The following is a 15602-nucleotide window of genomic DNA, read 5'->3' on the forward strand; positions in this document are numbered from 1 at the left end:
CTGGGTGATACTAAACATAAAAGATTTGGAGACCTGATTACTAATAGCATTTTTTTTTTTTTTAAGATTTTATTTATTTATTTGACAGAGACACACAGCGAGAGAGGGAACACAAGCAGGGGGAGTGGGAGAGGGAGAAGCAGGCTTCCCGCGGAGCAGGGAGCCTGATGCGGGGCTCGATCCCAGGACCCTGGGATCATGACCTGAGCCGAAGGCAGACACTTAACGACTGAGCCACCCAGGCGCCCTGACTGATAGCATTTTTGATAGCCTTTTTCCATATTATGAAGTCAGTACATCTGTATAATATTTAGTCTTGTAAATGTACCTTTGTTTAACCTCATTCTCCAGTTGATGATACCAGATTCTGCACCATTGATAATGTAGCTATTGAGCATCCGTATCGAATTTTTTATCATTTCCCTGGGATAGATTTCTAGAAGTGGAATTAATGTGTCAAAAATCATAAACCTTTGCAAAATTTTTTATGACATTTGCCAAATTCCTTTCCAGAAAGGACATAGTAGTGTGTTGGCACCAGCAGTGTATGAGAGTGCCTGTTTCACAGCAACTTGTCCAGCATTGGATTTTTAAATTTTATTAATAATTCAATAGGTTAAAAATGGTGTCCCACTGTTTTAATGTGCATTTTTTTTTATTACAAATGAAGTTGACAGTTTTTCACGTATCTGTTAGCGTTTACTTGTCTTTCCCACAGTATATGTAATATAAGAGGTATCTCTGTGAGATTACCTGGTTTTCTTTGGCAGCCTTCACTTCTGCTCTGTTTAGAGAAAAACATTAGGGAGTAAGGCTTTTTTGGGAAAGGGATTCTAGTAGTTAATCAGGGGTGTAGACATAGGTGAGAAAGTTAATGGGGCAGGGTAAGTGTGAGGTGAGGTAGATGTGATGATATATTCGTACCTCCCTGAATCATCCTGTAAGACATTCTGTGTCTGTTATAAAATACATGGCATGGCTTTAGCACAGAGGTAAATGACCCTTGACTCCAAAAAAAAAAAAAATTCCCCAAAGGTGATAAAGTTATAGTGATGATCCCAATTCATCATGAAGGAGATTTATAAAGGTCAGTCTTTTCTGGCTAAAAAGGTGGAGATACATGCTACAAAAATATTTATCAAAAACATTTCTTCAGGGGTGCCTGACTGGCTCAGTTGGTGGAACATGTGACCCTTCATCTTGGGGTCATGAGTTTGAGCCCCACATTGGGTGTAGATATTATTTAAAAAAATTTTTTTTCTCCATAAACATGTGACCTAAAATAAGAAAACGGTGTTGTTTTTAGAAAATAACCCTTCATCAGAATTTTCTGATAAGCTGAGTTATTTTTTTAAACTTGCATGGACTTAAAGGAACATTTCCAATTATTTTTCATGACTAGGTAGGTTGGCCAAGGTCTTGTTTTCTGATTTCCTCATCTTCAGCATTTATAGGTAAGAACCTTAGGAGCCCTGTCTGTATCACAACGTAGATGCTCTTCCAGACAGATTCTAGCTTGTGAGAGCTAGCATTTTATTCCACAGATTGGTAGGGATTAGAGGACTATCCATGCATGGAAGAGCAGGAAGGAGCTCCTTAAGTTTTGGTCGTTTTTGCTATTCTTGCTCACTTATTCAGCCTCATTTTTTGAGCTTTTCCCTATTTGCTCAATGCTATGGGGAATACAAAAATGAATAAGATGGAGTCTCTGCATTTGGTGAGCTAGGGAGAGAGTAGACATGTCAAAAAAACAACCATTGCGTTTGGCTTACCAGATATGGAGACTTCTTACAGAGTTATAGAAGTTACACAGTGGTAAACCAAGGAAAGCATGATTTATTAAATTAAATCCAGATGTGGGGAGTTCATTCTTCCTGAAAATATTTATTGCATATCTGCTATGTTCTAAGCACTGTGCTTGGCAATTAGGGATCCAGTTTTTAAATTCTACAGTTTAGAGTTAATGCTATTCTGTGGTACACTGGTACGTTTGCTGATCACTGCCTGCATTGTCCTTTGTGTAGAGCAAAAACTGGTTTGGTGATCCTGGTTTTTAGATCATCCCCTGGTTATAGAAGAGTTTTGTATACCTGCCCATCAGCAATCCCCAGAGTTCAGCTGGATTACTGGTTCTTGCCTAGGTAATTTTAATAACCCCTAACTGGCTCATTGCCTCTGTAGTCTGTCATACAGGCCACTGCTGGTTACTTTACTAAAACAAATCCTTTTACCTCAGAAACCTTCCATGGCTCCTTGCCTTCCATGGTCAGCTCCAGTCTGCCCCCCAGACTTGCCTTGCAGTGCATCTTCACGCCACGCCTCTGTAACCCCACACGTGCCCTGTACATCCACTTCACATCTCCTGGTTCTTTGCTTATGCTTTCCCCCTGACTCTGGAAAACTTCAAACACCCACCCCTTCTTTTTACTGTGTCTCTTGAAATCCTACTCATCCTTCTATACTCAGCTCAGTTGTGAAATTTCGAAGTGATGTCATTCAGCCTTGTACTGTATGTTTTCACCCTAGTGGATTCCAGACTCTTAGCAGTGTTTTGTATGTGTATGCTTGGCAAGCATGTGTAAAAGGAGAGATTTTGTTGATTAAATTAGCCATAAAACATTGCTGAACCTAGAGGTTAAAGCTTTTCTTTGAGGTCTCTGCCTTCATGGGTATGAGAGTATAGGATACCAAACACGTAAACACAAAGGTTGTAATTCTTAATTATGATAACTGCTGTGAGAGAAAAAAAACGTAGAGTAGTCAGTATTTAGGTGGAATAGTGAAAGACCTCGAGTCAGAAAAGAGGGTGTGCAGAATGGCAAACCCAGGGTATAGGGAAGGTATAAGGGGGGTGGGGATTGGGCTTGGTCAGGGCCATTTGTGCCGGGAAGCCATCAGAACCCCAGCAGGTGAGGGCTATGGTCCAGTTCACATTTTAAAATAGGTAATTAGCCCCCAAGTTCTCCTAGCCAGTAGGAGAAATTAGATTCAACATACAGTTCTTTAAATACTCGCAACAGATTCAGAAAATGAAATTAGCCAGACTTTTAGATTTACTCAGAAATCATCAGATACCAAGTACATCATATATCTCTTACTTTGTATTTTTGTAATTTCTTTGACTGATTCAGCCATCTCCAAACCGAGCTGTTGATCTTGGAAGATCATTCTCATGCCAAGCTATTTCTTACTTTTCTAGCGGTTCATAAAATTGTTTTATCTTTTTTTCTTTTTTTAAGGTTGAATGCAACTCTCGCCTGAACCCTGTAAATACAACTTTGCTAAAGGTAAGGTGCTTTCTTTCCTCATTGCCAGTAGATTTATGAGTAAATTATACATGGCTTAAAATACTCTATTTCTGGAATAGTTGCCCAAAAAGAAGGAAAGCTTCTCTCTCTCTCTCTCTGATTCTTTATTTTTTTTAAATTTCTTTTTCCTGAATATATTCTCAATGTAGAATATTGGGAAATAGAGAAAAGTAAAGGATAGAAATCAATAGAAATTACCCATAATCCTAACACCCAAAGTTCCCCTCTGGTAAAAATATTGATGTCTTGGGGCGCCTCGGTGGCTCAGTCAGTTAAGCATCCAACTCTTGATTTTGGCTCAGGTCATGATCTCAGGGTCATGAGATCAAGCCCCACCTTGGGGTCTGTGCTGGGTGTGGAGCCTGCTTAAGATTCTCTCTATCCCTCTGCCCCTCTCCCCGCCCAACCGCTGTGCTCACTCTCCAAAAGAAAAAAAAAAATTGGGGTCTTTTTCCTGTACACTTCTTTTTTTTTTTTTTTTTTAAGATTTTATTTACTTATTTGACAGAGAGAGACACAGCGAGAGAGGGAACACAAGCAGTGGGAGTGGGAGAGGGAGAAGCAGGCTTCCTGCCAAGCAGGGAGCCCAGTGTGGGGCTCGATCCCAGGACCCTGGGATCATGACCTGAGCCGAAGGCAGATGCTCAACGACTGAGCCACCCAGGCGCCCCTCCTGTACACTTTTTATATCATTAAGGTCAGGATATTTACAGCCCTGTGTCTGGGTTTTGTTTTGTATTTTTTTTAAGACTTAATTATTTATTTGTCAGAGAGAGAGAACAAGCAGGGGAAGTGGCAGGCAGAGGGAGAAGCAGGCTCCCCTCTGAGCAGGGACCCCATGCGGGACTCGATCCCAGGACCCTGGGATCATGACCTGAGCCAAAGGCAGACGTTTAACTGACTGAGCCACCCAGGTGTCCCTCCTGAACTTTTTGACATCAGTATCTAAGCATGTCATTAAAAACTTCATAAGCATTATTTAATTTTGTGAGAATTAGGATGAATGGAAATTATTTACATGCTATGTCCCATTGTATTGTTTAGGAAGCTTCCGATAACATTCTAATATGAGGGTGGGTGCATTTTCTTTCTCTTAGGGCAAATAGAGAGCAACTCTTTTACTGAATTTCTAGTTAGTGTCAGGTGTCTCTCCGTTTTCATTGTACCCCAGGCAAGAGTGTCAACCTTGTTTTTTCCTACAGCCTGTAGTAAGATGTTCAGGGGCCTGACACCCTGATTTGAATATGGATTACTGTATTTAAGTGCTGATCTTATGTTGCTTACTGCTACTTTCTCAGCCTGAAAGGCCTCTGCTTTCTTCCCTTTCTCTTTGAAGTGGCTTGAAAGGGAAGTGCTGTCACCAGAAGCAGGCCATCGTTCCCGGAAATAGAACCTGAGGTTAATGCTCTGAGGTGACAGAACGCAGAATGTGCTGAGGTCTAGGTGGTTGATGAACTGGTCCAAAATAGGGATGTTATTTTAGAAGTGTATGGTTTCAAGTAGTTTTTCAGTACAGGTTTGAATCAGTATTTTGAAAGCACAAAACTGTAGTAGCTGTAGATGTAGTTTTTTCTGGGCAAAATGCCCACTGCAACAGCATAATTGAACTGACTCTCCAACTACCTGATAGGCATCAAGCTTGGAAATAGTCTCTCCTAATATTCTCTCTCTGCATGTGTTGTTTTATGTCAGATTTTGACTCCTAAACTTCATGAAAATACAGCCTCTGCCAGTTAGGTGTATATTTAATCAGGGTAAATGTTTGTCGCTGATATTATTTGTAGAATTTTAAGGGATTGTCCCATTAACCTCAAATTCCTGTGCCTTCTGTGGCATTCCCATCTGCTAAATAACAGTCCCCCCCTCAAAGAAAGTGTTCATGCTGGTGAATAGAAATGATGGTTTATTTTTTTGAGAGAGAGAGTGTGAGCAGGGGAGGAGCAGAAGGCAAGGGAGAGGGAGAATCTTAAGCAGACTCCACACTATGGGCAGGGCTCAATATCACAACCCTGAGATTATAACTTGAGCTGAAACCAAAAGTTGGATGTTCAACTGACTGAGCCACCAGGTGCCCCTATCGCTCTCTTCTTTTTTTTTTTTTTTAAGTTCCAGTCAGCCTGAATAGGATACTGTGTACAGAATAAGTAATAGCTGGAAGGAAGAGGGTGGGCCCGTGGTTGGGCCATGCCTTAGAAACAGTGTTTTCTGCAGATTGGCAGAATCTGCTTCACCTGGGAGCTTGTTAGAAATGCAAGTGCTTGGGGCGCCTGGGTGGCACAGTCAGTTAAGCGTCCGACTCTTTGGCTCAGATCATGATCTTGGGGTCATGGGATCTAGCCCCTTCATCGGGCTCTGAACTCAGCACGGAGTCTGCTTGGGACTCTCTCTGCCTCTCCCTTTCTAAAATAAATAAAGCTTTAGGGTGTCTGGGTGGCTCAGTTGGTTGGGTGCCTGCCTTTGGCTTGGGTCGTGGTCCCAGGGTCCTGCAATCGAGCCCTGCATCAGGCTCCCTGCTCTGCGGTGGAGAGCCTGCTTCTCTCTCTCCCTCTGCCTGCCGCTCCCCCTGCTTGTGCTGTCTTTCTCTCTCTCTCTCTGTCAAATAAGTGGAATCTTTAAAAAATAAATAAATAATAAAATAAATAAATCTTTAAAAAAAAGAAAAAAAAGCAAGTTCTTGGGGTACTTGGGTGGCTCAGTCAGTTAAGCATCCAACTCTTGATTTCGGCTCAGGTCATGATCTCAGGGTCATGAGATATGGAGCCCTGCCCTAGATGTAGCGTCTGCTTAAGATTCTCTCTCTCCCTCTGCCCCTACCGCCCGCCGCCCCACACACATGCTCTCTCTTAAAAAAGGAAAGAAATTCAAGTTTTTGAGCCCCACCCTAGGCCTATTAAATCAGCATCTCTAGAGCAGAAACCCAAGAATCTGAGTTTTAATGAGTCTTCTGGGTAATTCCAGTGTGTGCTAACAAAACCCTACTCTAGAAATCCTTGCACAGGTGAGAATAACCAGGGGTGCCTGGGTGGCCCAGTCGTTAAGCACCTGCCTTCGGCTCAGGTCCTGATCCCAGGGTCCTGGGATCAAGCCCCGCATTGGACTCACTGCTTAGCTGGAAGCCTGCTTCTCCCTCTCCCACTCCCCCTGCTTGTGTTCCCTCTCTCGCTCTCTATCAAATAAATAAATAAAATCTTAAAAAAAAAAGTGAGAATAACCAGCTGTAAATATTTATGAAGTGAGAGACAGCCTCACCAAGTCCAGCTTTGAGAGGAAAGTGGCTAACCAAGTGAGTTGGCCAAATTCAACATCACCATCTCATTGGAGAAATCCCCTTAGTTGTAGAATGAAAATAATATTGGGCTGAGAGGGAACTTAGGAAGCATGGTACCCTGAGAAGTTAGGTTCATGCTGTTTGAGGACTCTGAAAGTAACATTCTTCAGGTGGAGGCAGAACCATAGTTGAAGACAGTGGTTAATTTCACTGTCACCCTTAAAGGGAAATTCTCAACCTGGGCCTGAATTCTCAACCTAAAGGCCAGGCTCCACATCTTACTGATGAGTAAGTATTAAATCTTTTCAGATTTATATCCAAGGTTATTTCTAGGATGTAAGTCTTCGTATAAGAGTGCATTGAGGAGGGGCACCTGCGTGGGTGGCTCAGTTCGTTGAGCGTCTGCCTTCTGCTCGGGTCATGATCTCAGGATCCTGGGATTGAGTCCCGCATCGGGCTCCCTGCTCAGCATGGAGTCTGCTTCTCTCTCTCTGCCCCACCCCAGTGCTTGTGCTCTCTCTCGCTCTTTGTCAAATAAATAAATAAATAATCTTAAAAAAAAAAAAAAACAACCAAAAACCCAAACTAAAATGTTAAAAAAAAAAAAGAGTGCATTGAGGAAACCTACACTTGGTTGCAGTTAAACATTAAGTTAAGGAACCTAAAATTCAATCCTGTCCTGTTTGAAAGGGCTCAGGGATTTTCAGAGCATGTCCCCTAAGGATAAGTACCAGCTGACTTACATATTTTTCCTCTTTTAGATGGCAGACTGTGGTGGACTGCCCCAAGTAGTACAGGTAAGGAGGGGCTTTATTGTTGTTGTTGTTGTTGTTGTTGTTGTTGTTGTCTTTTTTTAAAGCACTCATTTGATTCTGCCTCTCTGTGTGCAAAGATTAATACCTTCTTATTTTGTCTCCCAGCCTGGAAAGCTCACCGAGGCCTTCAAGTACTTTTTGCAGGGAATGGGCTACAGTGAGTAGTATAAAACTTCTTTCTAGCAAAAATTTAATGATAGTGGGGTCATTTTGACATCTGAGGAGCACACATTTCTCAGGGCATAACCTCTGTGCTAGCCAGCCTGAAGTCAAGTAGAAACCAAAATGTTTATGGAGCATTCATCTGTGAATATACATAAGGTTAGCTGACACTTATTAAGCACTTACCTTGTGCTGGGCATTCAGTGTTTATAACCTTAAGAGGTAAGTTCTGTTTTAGTCCTATTTTATAGAAGAAGAAACTGAGGTTCAAAGAGGCTAGCACATTTCCCAGGGTAACAGTTCACCTGCAGATCCCTAGCAGTCTGACGCCAGAGCCCATGTTCTCAACCACTGAGGCTTAGGCTTTCCTAAGCTTGTGAATCTGAAATTAGGATTTGCATTTGAACTCAGCTGGTAATGACTCATGGCCTAGAGAAACAAAATGGAGACTTCAGAAGAAAAGGGTAGTGTCCTCAGTTACATCCGCCCCACCACAGGAAATGAACTTGCACAGTAGTTTAGAGCGAGTCCAAGGATGTGTCCATATCGTGTGCCACTGTCCTGGTCTCTTGTATTGTGAGACCCCTGAGCTTTCTCATTTGTCACAGACTATCCACACTTGCTCCTTTCTTGGAATTTTTAAGGAGAAAAACTCTTCAACCCAGGTACAGAGCTCTTTACCCAGGAGAGTGATTTTTTTTCCTGTCTTTGGTTTAAGTGTGGAAAATGGCCGTTGAACAGCCGCCTGGGCAGCAGCTGACCCCTGGGTATAGCCCTGTGCCTGGCAGGCAGACTGTGTATGTTTCGTCCAGAGTGGCTGTGTCATGCCCGTCTGTGAGCCACTACCAGCCGAGCCCACACCCACATCTCTCTGGCTCACTGGGAGAAGTCCCTCTCCTAGCCAGTTCTCATCCCTTTCCTAGGAAATAGCTGATCTTCCAGCACATTTCTGATCCAAAACAGATGGCTGTTTATAGTGGAGGGGAAAACAGTTGCCCTCGACTAGTTGAGAGAAGTAACATCTGAGATGCTTATAAAACATCAGTCAGCCTCAACTCTTCTCTGAGACCTTAAAATAAAACTCATCCCCAGCTTAGAGTATTCTGTCAGTGTTACTAGGCAGCCAAGGTTGCCACTTGGCACTCTTGGGTCACTAACTTGCCTTTTCCTGTGTCCATCCTGCTTCCAGTCCCGTATGTGCAGCTCAGTCACCTGAGCACCGAGTCAGGTACCTTCCTCCGTGCTGGCCCCGCCCCTGCCTCCCAGCCACGCTCTCCTGGCTGCATCGGCTGCCTGCAGCATGTGCGCGGTTTTCCTGTGCAGTGAGAGCCCGATAGAACGGGGCTCGTTGTGCCCTAAGAGGGTTAGCCTGCAGGTCCAGCCCTGGTTCCCCAGAAGAAAGGAGCGGGTTGTAATAATCAGGCTTCCTCTTACCCAAACCCAGGGTCACAGCAGTAGCTGAAACTAGGCACGACCCCTCTTCCACCACCACCTGCTCATCTTTGCATGAACCCCAGACACAGGAATTGAAGGGCAGCTTTGATTCTAAGTAGGAGTGCCAGATCCTGTGTCTGGAAAGCTACAGCAGTGATGGCATCTTTTGACCCCAGCATTGAACTGACAGTTGGGGGAGTGGTCAGTGCCTCAGGAGGATAGGCAGGGAGGTTATGCCGGGTGAGGCCGTGTCCCGGCCGAGCTGGAAGGACCTTAGGATCAAAGCAGCTGTAGAACTGGTCAGTGAAACACCCACTCCCAGAGCCCTTCCCTCGCAGGCATCCTTTACCTTGCAGCCTGCATAGAGGTCAGTGCCAGGCCCACCTGCCCTCTCCTACACCCACACCTTCGTACATGTCTGCTCCCCAGGTAGCAAGGGTAGCCTGTGGACACGGATGGTAGTCTTGTTGTATCGGGCTTGCACTGTGTTTGTGAAACACCTTCATACTTGTGCGGTTTGTCTTTCTTTTGGTTTAGTCTTGCATGCACTGCAGGGTTTGGTTACCTATTTGGGTTCCCAAAGCCTCTTTCCTAATCACTGTATGAATGGCGTGGGCATAGCTAAGAGGCTATACTCTGGACTTAGGTTTCCCCATGTTCTTCAGTGGACTAGAATCAGCCGAGATTCCAACCAGATCCAAAGGATTAAAGCAGCCTTGCATATAGCCATTCACCTAAGCAAATAATGCAAAATGGAGGTGGCTATGTCTTGTCCTGGGTCTCACCTTAAATGGGTTGGGAAAGCTAAACAAAGCCTTTGGTGAAGTTTCTGGATTAGCTAAGCTTAGCCAGGGTACTATCTTCTAGTCCCCTTGGTTCTTTCTTACAGTACCATCTGCCAGCATGACCCGGCTCGCCCGATCACGAACCCACTCAACCTCGAGTAGCATCGGCTCTGGAGAAAGTGCCTTCAGCCGATCTGTCACCAGCAATCAGTCGGATGGAACTCAAGAATCCTCTGAATCCCCTGATGTTGTGGACAGAGACCAGACCATGGAGGTGTCCTGCTAAGCAGATACTCCTCCCCTGGACCATGCAAGTCCACCCTCCTTCAAACAACCACTCCATAATATAACATTTCATCCAGCAAACTGGCATCTATCTTTAACTCCTGCATGGCCACTGACACTCTCTGGTATCTTGGATTTATCATTCTCCCTGCCTGCCCGCCCGCCCTCCTTTTTGTATGTACCAAGAATCACTTCCTTGCCATTACTGTAACATTCCAGCATCCTTAGCTGATCACATTTCCATATCTTCTCTTGCCAGCTTTTCCTCGTGCTTTCCCAACTACGTATCTGACAAGAGTCTTTGATCCTGATGTATGTGTGTGAGCACGCGTGTCTATGTTTGTGTGTACATAGTTCTGTGATTTTAGATATGCTTTCTTGTAGAGCTTCTGCACAAAAAACAAAGGGGACCTTTTTTTCTTTTTCATTTTCAATGGTGTTTTTAAGGGAAATAAACAGAACAGGTTTCTAGGTTGGGTAGGCCACTGCATTCTCTTGGTTCCGAATTGGTCAACACGATTTGCAAAATGACTTCAGCAGCTCTGAGGAATGTGGAACCAATCGTGCTTACTGTTGACTGTGACCAATGGAAGGGAGCCTGTTACATAGAGAGGCAGACAGCGTGCGTGGCCAGCCACCTCCTTCTGTCCAAATGCATTCACATATGTTATTCTGTAACTAAAAGGGAGGGATATATTCTTTTAGAAGCCCATGAATGATGAGGTTCTGATGCAACATGGAGTTTTTCCTAAGTGAGTGTGGCATCATTACTGCACTCTCTTAGCACAGGAAGGTGGAAAACAACATGCCAGGCCTCTGCTCTGCCAGAGCAGAGCTGCTGTCTCCGCAGTGTCTGATACCACTTACCAGATATCCACAAGAAGTGCCTCCTGGGTCTGGGATGAAGAGTGTTTCTCCACCCCTCACTGCTCTGAAAAAGGAGAGGTATGGCCTGAAAATTATGTAGATGGTGAGGAACCAGCTGGGCGAGGAGGCACAGACCTCAACGGAATATCATGCGTCACAGGCACAGCCTTGACTTCAGCTGACTTAGTGGAAGCGAAGTGAAATTGGTACAGAACCCATTTCTCAGAAAGACTCTTGACAGATAACTCTCAAAGAAGAGAGGGAAGGGGCCGGTCTCTAAGGGCAGCGTGCGCAGGTACAGTTGTGCTTAGTGGACTGCTGTGTGAGGGGCCCCAGCCAGCCAGAGTGTTGCTGGGAGGAGGACGAAACCAGCTGCCACACAGCAAGGGCCCCGCTCTTGTGGGCATCAGATGTAAGCTCAGGGTTACGCAGTTCTGAGTCTTAGGAAGGGGCTTTTCAGACATAGTGTTCGCTTTCTGCCGAGATAGGGAATGCGTCACTCTGCCAGAGTACAACTTTTTACAGATTATTAAATAAAGCTGTATATGTCTCATTGTTACCCGATTGCTGGTGTTACTTCTTTCAAGCCACGCACTGGGGCTCGGGGTGGAACCAAGTCACTATATATGGGCTTTGTGCTGGGCATTTTCACATACTTGATCATTATTTCACCCAAGAAGAAATTAAGACTCTGGATAAATAATTTGCCCAAGGTCATACCAATAAACCCATCCAGGATTGAACTCCAAGCCCATCTGACACCTCTATCCCTGTCAAACCAAAAATTGTGAGAAGCGTGATCATGCGGTTTATGGAGGAGGAGAGCTAAGGTCTCAGAAAGGCGTTCTGCATTTCACCCCTGCCATCTCTGTGGGGTTGCTGGGTCCCACCCCAATGTAGTAATCTGCAACCACTTGCCTGGGTTCCTCAAACAGGCCAGACTGTATTTCTCCAGAAATGGCTGTCTTTGTACCCACCAGTGGTATCAGGAGGCCACCACCTTGGATCAGTCTTGAATGATCCAGGGGCTGCTGCTACCATATAGTAGTACATCAAGGTTGCTGTGTCTGTGGGAGATACTTGTAAAATGGCATAGAACCTGCTCGTTCTGGGAGAGGAGACAAAGCAAATACACGTGGACAGACACAGGTCACCAAGCTGAGTTCCTGACAATACAGGATGACGGTTCTTGAGCTGGAGGTGGTCTGATGGTCACAGTTGCTTTTAAAACCCACATCACTCCAGCCTTCATAAACTTACCTGACAGGTCACCTGCTTTCCCACCTTAGCTCTGTGCCGGGAGTCAGGCCCCAACTGACTACACTTGACTGGTCCATATTAGACTTTTTCCTCTCTTCATTTTCATTTCCTTGCTCCCTGTTTAGTCCAAAAACACTCGGGTGCCTGCCTTGTGAGAGTCAAGGAAGTAGCCAGGTAGACTACAAGATGATTGTGTAAAGCTCTTCCATATAACTCATCTTACCCAGTTCTCATGGCACCCCTGCAAAGTGGTCAGGTCTGTTGTACAGACAAGAAACGGCTGAGGAGAGTTAAGTGTTTTGGTCAAGGTCACCTAGCCTGAAAAATTTCCCAGTTCTTCCAAAATCGATGCATTTTCATATTCAGCCTTTATTGAGCATCTACTGTAGGCTGGGGCCCTTTGCACCTTCCTATATGTTTCCTAATAATGGTCCAATGAGGTAACATGCTAGTCCCATTTTATGGATGAGAAACCGGCCTAGAGGTAACTACAAATGGTCACACAACTAGTAAGCGGCAAATCTGGGAGTTTCTCAGGTGGCTTCTTGGGCCTCACCTTGAGGCCAGTCTGAAAGTCTTTCCTGTCTGATAAGAAGGTAGACGCCAGAATGGTATGCAGACAGGAGCAGGAGGGTGGGCCTGTGCTCAGTCTCCTCCCTGCCATGGGCCACATCCTTGAGTGGCCGTCACCCATTCTAACATCCTGATTAGAACTTCCTTACACAGGATGTGTCTCCATTCTGGCTTCTTCAGCTCTTCACACCAAGTACCCATGGAGTTAAGTCTCAAACCAGCCTTCCCTGGGAGAAAGGGAGAACCTGAGCTGGAGTGTGCCCTAGCTGGCAGGGCCCCAGTAAAGGCTTCATAGTCTGAGCTGGAGTCAGGAGCTATTTCAGGGCCATTTTGTGTTAAAAAGCATGTCTCGGGGGGGTGGGGGGCGGGGGGTTCAGTCTGTTAAGATTCTGCCTTGCGCTCAGGTTATGATCCCACAGTCCTGGAATCAGCCCTGAGTCAGGCTCCCTGCTCAGCAGGGGAGTCTGCTTCTCCCTCTCCCCTGCCCCTCCCCTGCTTGTGCTCGCTCGCTCCCTCATTCACTCAAAATCTTTTTTTTTAAGATTTTATTTATTTATTTGACAGAGACACAGTGAGAGAGGGAACACAAGCAGGGGGAGTGGGAGAGGGAGAACAGGCTTCCCGTGGAGCAGGGAGCCTGATACGGGGCTTGATCCCAGGACCCTGGGATCATGACCTGAGCCGAAGGCAGACGCTTAACTGACAGCCACCCAGGCGCCCCTCAAATAAAATCTTTAAGAAAAAAAATCATGTCTCCAGGAATACTAAGCCCCTAATGGAAAGGGAGCAGTAGGTGTGGTTATTTAGATAATGACTGAAGGTAACACACCAATCAAAGGCAATTCTGTCAGAAATTTCTTTATCCTAGCTGAGTGACACTCAGATTTGGGCTGTGCATCAGAACACCTGGAGGGCTCGTGGAAAGCAATTGCTGGCCCCACCTAATGGAGTTTCTGATCTAGTAGCTCTGAGATGGGGCCCAAGAATTTGCATGTCTAACAAATTCACAGATGATGCTGAGGCTGCTGTCCTAGGACCACACTTGGAGAACCACTATCCAGGTCTTGTTACTCAAAGTATGGTTCATGGACCAGCAATATGGGTATTGCCTGGGAGTTGTTAGCAATGCAGAGTCTTCAATCCCACCCCAGGCCCACCGAACTAGAATCTGCGATTTAACAAGATCCCCAAGGGATACCTATCCACATTAAAGGGTAGGACACATCCCTCCAAGGCAGTGCTTCCCCCAAAGCCAGTTGAGGGCATCTCTTGGAGTATATAAAATTCAGATTCCTAGGCTTTCCTCGGGTGACTTGGATTCAGAAGATGGAGGAGGAGCCCAGGAATCTGATACCGACAAGAACTTAAGATGATTATAATGGTCAGGTAAGAATGGGAAACTACTCATTTACCTCAGTTCTGTGTTCCTGAGGCAAGACCAAGGCACAAAACCAGAGAAAAACCTCTCCTTCTGGGATCATGACAAGGCAGCTGCTTAAAACAGGAACTTGGGGAAGGTGGCTCCTTGATGGTCTGTGATGCCGTCAGAGGAAATGGGTGGTTGTGAGAACCACAGAGCCTGCAGATGTGAGCTGGGAGCCCCAAGGACCCTATGACAAAGCTCAAAGAGCCCTGGGCCTTCTTCCCTGGCCTGGCTGTGCTTGGGAGGGCTGTCCAGGGTGGGGGGTTCCTAAGAAGCACCAGTCTCCTGTCCCATCCCAGGTCTACAAACTGCTGACCACAGCAGATGCAGAGCCACACAAAGGGATACCAAGAACATCTCCCTGAAGAGTCTCCCAGGCTGAGAGGATTCTGGGTGTCCTAGGACTAAGGACTTCGGCAGATGTTCCGAAGGGCCTTCCAAAGCCCTAACCTCTCCAGCCAAAGCATGCATCTAAGCTGAGCCCCTGCCCCAAGCTTTGATGACAGGAAACCAAGTAAGTACATTTGCTTTTGTTTTCTGATGGCCCCGGGACTGTGAGGAAGGATGGTCCCCTCAGAGGCTGGGAGTGGGCTTTACAGTGGGGGGACAAGTTCCAGGAAAATAAGTTGTTCCGTTGACGATGTAAGGGGGTAGTTTTGAGGGTCCCTGAAGGAACCCAGGCTCCCCCATTCTGCCTTTGCCCGCCCCCCCCCCCAAGAATTATATTACGCCTGCGAGCTTGTCTTCATGCCTGTTCTGGTCCTATCTCGGTCACCAGCATGCTTGTAGGACTTTGGGGCCCCCTCTGGGCTCCAGCCTTCCGACGTCAGTGAATGAGAGGAGTCTGAATTATAATCTCTGAAGGCATTTTCGGCTTAGAGTCTACAGTTCCTCTCAAAAGCGTGATGTTTCTCAGTTGAGAGAGAGGTCTCCCTTTGAATTCAATCCAAATTCATCACTCTTACTTTCACCACTAAAAAATAGCTTCAGAAGCACAAAAACACAGAAGACGTGGATTTGTAGACCCAGCTCTGCACTAACCAACTGCGTGAGAGTGAGCACGAGGTTGCCCTCTCTCAGCCCTAATCATTGTATGTGAATGGGTTTCAAAGCTGCCAGGCTCTCACAGGATACAGTGAAAAGATCAAAAAACAACAGCAGTCAGTGTGCTGGTCTCAGCGGCCTTTACTCTTTCCTTCTACCCACTGGCCCGGGACCCCAAGAAAGTGCCTGGCACACAGTAAATTGTTCAAATACGTGTGCAATTAATTAGATTCTTTCTAAAGTTTTGACCAACATCACCTCCCAGGCCTACATACCCCGTGGTCTTCATTTCACCCCAGGAAGCTGCCTGGCCCTGACCAGGCCAGGTGAAGGGAGCTGGCAGAGATCAGGGAAGGGGGATGCTTCCAGCCTGAGTGT

At 45.8% G+C, this 15602-nt stretch overlaps 1 protein-coding gene across 5 annotated transcripts in view; it reads left to right on the forward strand.

The window, feature by feature from the left end:
• Positions 1-11483, forward strand: part of NDRG3 (NDRG family member 3) — a 74429-nt gene extending 62946 nt beyond the window's left edge. For 2 of the 5 annotated variants that reach the window (XM_032419355.1, XM_032419356.1), the window contains 5 exons: positions 3240-3287; positions 7338-7373; positions 7497-7548; positions 8743-8781; positions 9877-11483. In XM_032419355.1, the coding sequence (XP_032275246.1) occupies positions 3240-3287; positions 7338-7373; positions 7497-7548; positions 8743-8781; positions 9877-10058 (357 nt within the window). In that variant the 3' untranslated portion in view covers positions 10059-11483. Of the gene's footprint in view, positions 1-3239; positions 3288-7337; positions 7374-7496; positions 7549-8161; positions 8219-8742; positions 8782-9876 lie in introns of all 5 variants that reach the window. The other 3 variants (XM_032419357.1, XM_032419358.1, XM_032419359.1) reach the window with 2 other exon arrangements.
• The last annotated feature ends 4119 nt before the right edge of the window (positions 11484-15602 follow it).

Source organism: Phoca vitulina, unplaced genomic scaffold (genome assembly GCF_004348235.1).
Source record: "Phoca vitulina isolate PV1807 unplaced genomic scaffold, GSC_HSeal_1.0 scaffold22, whole genome shotgun sequence".
NCBI lineage: Eukaryota > Metazoa > Chordata > Mammalia > Carnivora > Phocidae > Phoca > Phoca vitulina.